General features: G+C 35.3%; 1 protein-coding gene across 2 annotated transcripts in view; it reads right to left on the minus strand.

The window, feature by feature from the left end:
- Window positions 1-6920, minus strand: part of LOC117911080 (cytochrome P450 97B2, chloroplastic) — a 22694-nt gene extending 15774 nt beyond the window's left edge. Inside the window, exons 1-4 of one of the 2 annotated variants that reach the window (XM_034825261.1) lie at window positions 6545-6920; window positions 4461-4638; window positions 3244-3351; window positions 250-334 (exon numbers count right to left, since the gene is read on the minus strand). In XM_034825261.1, the coding sequence (XP_034681152.1) occupies window positions 250-334; window positions 3244-3351; window positions 4461-4638; window positions 6545-6669 (496 nt within the window). In that variant the 5' untranslated portion in view covers window positions 6670-6920. The remainder of the gene's footprint in view (window positions 1-249; window positions 335-3243; window positions 3352-4460; window positions 4639-6544) is intronic. The other variant, XM_034825260.1, reaches the window with a different exon arrangement.
- Between the last annotated feature and the right edge of the window lie 363 nt (window positions 6921-7283).

Below are 7283 nucleotides of genomic sequence, written 5' to 3' on the forward strand. Positions count from 1 at the left end.
CCAACAAGTTCCTCCTAACTTACCAATTTGGATATAGCATGCATGGGTAATACAATCCTCTCAACAGTACCGATCAAAAACAATACTTTCATGCCCACAATATTCAAGAATGGATATAAACAGTTGAAAACCTCAACAACAGAAATTTTTTATCAGTTAATGAATGTGTATCTAGTTAATACATTTCAGAATCTTAATTCTTGGTCATAAGCTAAGATGCAAACCTCAGCCTAAGTGCAAAGCCCTCACCTCTTCTCCTCTGCTTCCAGGTGTCAAGGTCAGCAGGTATGAGGCCTTTCCCCATTATTGGTTCTAGTATATCAGCAAGAACTCCCTAGTTAAAGATATGACAACTTGGGTACAAAGATCAGAATGGATAAATGACATGCAACAATTATGACTAGAAGTAAAATATATGCATATATAAGTAATAAACATGCACAAAATCAAAGATGCCAACATAACAACCTATTTTTTGGCTTATTTGGTCAAACAAAAAACCACATATAAATGCTTGGCCCTTATTTTCATTAACCATAATCATTTCCCCTTTTCTTTCATCATTATAGACAACCAAACTCCTTTTGAGAGAAAACAGGGGGATAAGAAAGAGGACCACAAACAAATATTCCTTTGACCAGTTTTTTTGTGATGTATTCATAAGAATCATAACCTAAATAATTCGTTAGCTGATATATAGCACTGATGGGACTGGGAAGTAAAAGGGATAGCCACGTTAACTTTCTATTTCATGAAATTTGAGATTTTCTGATACAAGGAACAAAAAGCTAAAGTCTACTATGCAATACAACAAGAAAGAAAACTCAAAATATTTTTGCTGTCTTTAAGGGTGGCTAAAACATAACCACAATGGAAACGCCCTCCTACAAGCAATAAGAAGATTCATACACGAGTCTTTCATAGCTACTGAAACAATATGAGAGCAAAGTAAGTTGGGCACTATCTCAATCTCTTATGATAGATGCTTTTCATGCACAATAGGTGGTTTCTACTTGGGACAATGGTAACCTCGAAGACTGTCAAGCATGAAGCTGCAGGTTCGAGCCCGTGTATGGCCATTGCATCCAAAAATGCAAACTTCAGGTCTGTTACTATTCCAACTTTAGGCTGTTATTGCTTCCTCTCCTGTAGTGCCATTAAAGCTAACATATTATAAATTTTTTTTTACAGCAATTACAGCTCTAACAACAAGATTAAGAATGTATCCAAAAATTGTTGTATTCAACATACAGAAAACAAGGTTCAAAATGTTGTTTTTTGGGAAAACCAATTGGGAGGAATGCAATAACTCAAAGATTCTCCAATTTGAGAAGATTGAACTCAATTAAATACAAAGTAAAAGAGTTCAAGAGATTTCTTCTTAACATTGGTAGGTATCATCTGAGCAATGTTTAATGAAATTAACGAGTAATCCTAATGTGGGTGGATTTGGTCAGGGAGATGCAGAAATAGTACTTCAAGATCCATTACGTATTCAAGGCCTTTTGTTCTTCTTGTCTTCTGTTATTTTGGCACAAATCTTTTTGGTTCTTAAAAAGAAACAGTTTGAGAAGGTTCAATTGTCCGAAATGAATTTCTAGATCCGCGGATTTATTACTACAGAGTCAACTTGAACAATTAGAACTTGACCTGACTTTAGGTGTGGTCCGTTTTTGGCAATCCCAATAAGGGACAACCATACTTGTTCAATTTATCTCTCTCAACTTGGATGCCATGAGGCGGGCCTTGAAAAGTTTTAGAATAAGCAGGGGAGATTCACAAATCCTCTAGACGTAGAGCGCGCAAAGCTATGAACCCAAACACATTACCCACAATGGAAGTAAACATGTGAGTAACAACGCCTTCTTCAATCATTTTATTAACATGAGTGTTTGATACCAAAAAAATTTCCAACTATTCATTTTGAAACTACCTCCGCATTAATATAGTGGTAGAAAGAATACCATGTTGGATTTTCCACATCCCTTTCTTGTGTCGAAATAATAATGATCCTTGACACCTTTGTCAAAAATTCCTATTCTTAGTTTAGATTTTTTTTTCTAGGTTTATCATAATTTTAGATTTGTTACATATGAGAAGTAGTGGACAAACAAAAAAAAAAAGGGTGAATTAGTCAAGATCCTTTTGTACAGAAGAACAAGCAGCACATAAATTTCATCGTAAATGTGAAATACTTATCAAATAAAAATGCAGGAGAAATTAAAAGGATCCGGGGTTGTTTGTCTGCTTGGCTAGTTTTTTTAAATAAATAAAGCGAGTGAAGTCTTTGGAACGACAATTGGTATCTTTATTACATTAGCCAAAACTTATTTGTTCTTGTTCATTCCTATCACAGCAAGATGGACTTTACCTAGGCTGAGAATGGACCAACTATTAAATCTTGGATGGAAATTTCTTTTACCTATTTCTCTAGGTAATCTATTACTAACATGGAGGAAGAAATATCAGCTGTTGTCTATCACAACAGTCTCCAAAAATTAACTATTTTAGAAAAGTAATTGCTTTAGTAAAGTAGTATATTTCAAGTTGTTTCTGTCACCAAGATGCATTACTTCAAAGTTTATGCTCCCTATTAGGTTCAAGACCCAACTAAGACATATGAAACAAATTCAGTTTGCAAGCTTGAAATGGTGAAGGTTTGCCTCCACATAAAATTAAAAATGATGCATTCAGTAAATTGTTCAGAAGGTATAGAACTGCATAAAAGGTTTCTGTCTATATTGCTTCTCTATTCGATACGTAATTTCAAAGAGACAAAACAGGTTAAAGCAAAACTAATACATTGAGATAATGAATAAATAAATATGTGCACATATACATGCATGAATCCATATTCATTGAAGGCAATTTCATATATGGAACAAAATAATAAAATATTGATATTGGCCATCAGGTTCGCATCTTGAAAATATGGAGTCATTGAGAAAGATATCAAGTAAATATTGAATATGGATCCAAAAAGAATGCAGAAATTACTAGCAAAACATGAAAAATTTTGGATAAACATTTCAGGAGATATATGTTGACATTGTAGAATAACACATACAACATCAAGCCAAGAGCATGATCTATTTAACCCACATTTTTTTTTAGAAAAAAATGTCAAGTCCAAACGATAAAACATGGCAAAAACCATGAGACAAAGCTACATTAAGCAATATCTTCTGCAAGCAAGGGAGAAATAAAAAGAATAGCAAAAAGAAGCACATTATTAGATAATACCTTGTCATAACCAAAGATATTTTCTCGAAGAATATGCCTTGCAACAATGGGATCTGACACAACAACAAATGCCTTTGGCCCAAAAGCAAGTTTATACACTGAGCCATGCTGCCAAATTAAACCAAAATAAAAGAGGATATGAAATGATATGGAAATGGGGAGACTCAGAATATTAAGAGTGGCAAAAAAATAGAACAATGAGACTACAATTCATGAATCCTCCATCTGGTACCCAAGAAACTGGAGGAAAAGAAACCAAAAAATGTCAAAACCCTTATATTTTCCAACTTTTTGATTTTCAGGCATGGATTTATACACTATCAATGCTACTCAAAGGGAATAATTCTACGTATTTATAAAGACCCTAGGCAGGATAACAGCAAAACCTAATAGATTTATGGTCTTTGGGAAAAATGCATCCAAGATCATACATTTTGAGCTGGGTTCCATGGGAAGTTCAAACTTCCTTTTTGATTATCATATCACATATAAGATAAATTTTGAGACTCAATAGCCAAATACATGGCATTTGAATTATGATCAGAGATCAAAATTAGCATAATACAAGTAGAAAGTAGAATTAACACAGTGGAGTCTCTTATTTAGAAGAATTGAAACACATTGATATCATGCTACCTATGCCTAATAACAGAACAGGGCAACAATATGTAAATTATCCTCCCTAAAAGGATTACACCAGATAAATAGGTAACAATTAGGAGAGGTGTGCCAGAGACCAGAAAGGTTAGTAGCTTCCCTCAGGAAAGCCTGGCAAGACCAACACATGCAAGCTTCCCTGCATGAGCCTTGTTTATGATAAATTTTGTTTGATTTAAATGAACTTGCAGACTGATCACTAAGTGGGGTTGCTCCCCTCCAGCATTAGCAAACTTTGTCAGAACTGGTTAGAAATGGGCACTACCATCCCAGACCTATCCAGCCAGGTTCTATTTTTCATGTCCCTTTCGCTAACAGATGAAATCAATGAAGTTTTCAATGACCAATCAGCTAAATCAAGTCAAGATTTGTTTTCCAATGAGCCCTATCACAACCAAAAATATAAGACTATAGATTTATTATTCTTTTGTACTTTTCCTCTTATATCGGCAACCAAATAGTAACATAGTCATCAAAGCATCTACCACTAAACAAGTAGGAGCCATGTGTAATATACACAAATGAAATATTATGAATACATTCCTGAAAAGAAATGGTACCTCTATGAACCAATCATACAGTGAAAAGAAGAGAGGCCGACCAAAAAGATCAGAAACTGCACCTTCAGCTACAGGCATTGACCCTATACTTCCCCCACTTAAAAAATTGGTTAGGAGGTTGCTCGCATTGTCCAATAGATTTCTTGATTTCTGTTTATCCGTGCTAGTGGATTGGCATCTATATGAGAAACAAATAACAAATTAGCCCCAAATCCAATTAGTAACTCCTAGGCTGCCAAGGAAAAAGTAGGAAATAAATTAATTTAGATCTTAGACTTCTCATTAAACAAGATGAAAACCTCCACTCTGTTGAACCTAGTTTGCATATGCTCTGTTTGGTTTCTGAGAGAACTCAAAAGAAGAGAAAATTAAAGATTTTTTTATGCTTAGAATTCCCATTATTTGTGACCCAAGAAAAATTTCTACTCGGCTGAATTTACTTTCCTCTTTCTTAGTTTTCTCAGCAACCAAACATAAGGTATGCCAACTTATTTTTTGAAGTTTGGAAGCCAAGGCAAAATAAATATCAGACTGAGAAAAGTCTCAATTCTTTTCTCTGCAATTAGATGGAAGCAATGAAAGAAAAACTGTCCCAGCTCTATTTGGTTGCTCAAAGAAAAATGCAAGAAAATAAAAGGAGGAAATGATTTCTCATCTCAGATATTTATCAATTGGGACCCTAGAATTCTTTAACCGACATCCAAATGTGCCTAATAAAACTGACAATTTTGCTTAATTGGGTTACCATTTTTTTTTTCGTCCCATTATTAAGAAACCAAACAAGAAGAACCAAGATGATGCCCAAAATCCAGTGGTTATCCTCAATTTTCCCACCATCCAAACCCATTGTTACCTAGTTTAAGACCCTTTAGGCTTGAATCTCTGGGCATAATAGAACTAAATTATTTTGCTCAATTGGTATCACCGATTTTCTTCGTTTTTCTTTTATTTTTTCCCCATTTCTATAACACCAGAACAGCAAGGGCCATGATAGTACTAAAAAATCCTACTGTTTCCTCCATTTTCTCACCACCCAAACATAGGGTTACCTAATTGAGGTCCCTTTGGACTTCTAGCCCTAGGAAACTACAATAACAAGAGCCATGATGTTACCCAAAAGAATCAAATTATTGATTGTGTCATAAAGACACATATGTCTATGCCACAATCATCCCCTTCTCTTAGATTCTACCATCTTAGCCATTTTCCAACCTATGAACGTCGTCTAGACTTCAACTTCTGCACCTATTTCAACCAACTGTTTTGCTTAATAGGGCATCAGTTTTTTCCTGTTTCAAGAAACCAAAACAAAAAGCTAATAAAAACCACCATGTTACTGAAAACAGCATTATTTTCCTCCATTTTCCCACCACCCAAACACAGAGTTACCTGATAGAAAGCCTTTCCTTCAGCTTCTGGGCCAAACACAACTAAGTGCGTCTATAAATTGGAAATCATTAATTTTCCGCTTCTAGTAAACTAAACCAACAAAAACCATCACGTAACTCAAAGCCCTACTGCTCTCATCCATTTTTCCACTACCCAAACACAGGGTCTCCTAATTGAGACCTTTAGACTTCGACTTCTGGGCCTAATAGAACCTACTCTAATGCTTAATTGGGTATCCTCTTCTTTCCCCCATTTCTAGTAAACCAAAACAAAAAGAACCATCACTGCTAAAAAATTCGACTGTTTTCTTCCATTTTCCCACCATCTAAAAAACAGAATACCGGATTTAATACCCTTTAGACTTGAACTTCTTGGCCGAATATTACCAACTATTCTGCTTAATTGGGTATCATTTTTTCCATTTTTAGTAGACCAAAGCACCAAGAACCATCATGTAATTCAAAGAATCCTTCTGTTTTCCTCCATTTTCACACCATCCAAACACAGGGTTACCTGATTTAATACCCCTTAAGCTTCAACTCCTGGGCCTATTAATAATGGACAACTAACTATTCTGCTTAATTGGAATTTTTTTTTTTTCCATTTTTAGTAAACCAAGGCACCAAACCATCATGTAACGCAAAAAATCCTACTGTTTTCTTCCATTTTCCCACCACCCAAACACAAAGTATTACCTGATTGAAGACCCACAAGGCCTGAGCTTCGAAAGCTGAGAAGTTCTAGAAGACTGCAAATAAGGGGTTCTTGAGAAACAGCTATCACTCACATGAAAATGCTGCAACAACACACATGTAGCCATTGCCCAACTCAGATTCCACACCCAGTAGTAGTGACCCAAAACATATATCCACTAGACGCATGCTCAAATCACAGCAGTTGTCTTTCACACCCATCACAGGCACACCAACACGATTGGATGTAAATACAAAAGAAAAAACAGCTGGGACCCATAGATTGGAGGATGACGCAGGAATTCCACCGAGCCCTCCTCACCCAATCATTCCATGGCTTGTGTGTGAGACGCACCTAACCATTACCGAAGTGCTCTTCTTGTGGTTATGCCTACCTTTCTTTTCTCATTTTCTTTGAATTTTGTATGCAATCCACTATGGGTCTTTCGATGGAGTCTGAGAATAAAAATGGGTTATTTGGTCAGCTAGGCCAAAATAATAGTAAAATTGCAAGATTGACTTCCTTCTTAATTTTATTGAAAAATAATCTAATTTGGAGTCTTTTACCCTTTTGATTTGTTTCCCTCCAAAAACACCATCTTTCTAATTATTTTATTAATTTCATTTTTTTTTTCTTTGCCACGATCCGAGCATACTCTCTCTCTCTACATGACTTCGTCTCTAAATGTGAGTTGAAACTTTCCTTCTTTCTCATTTCATGAACATTCATTATATTTTTAAT

This window comes from Vitis riparia, chromosome 3 (assembly GCF_004353265.1).
Source record: "Vitis riparia cultivar Riparia Gloire de Montpellier isolate 1030 chromosome 3, EGFV_Vit.rip_1.0, whole genome shotgun sequence".
NCBI classification, from domain to species: domain Eukaryota; kingdom Viridiplantae; phylum Streptophyta; class Magnoliopsida; order Vitales; family Vitaceae; genus Vitis; species Vitis riparia.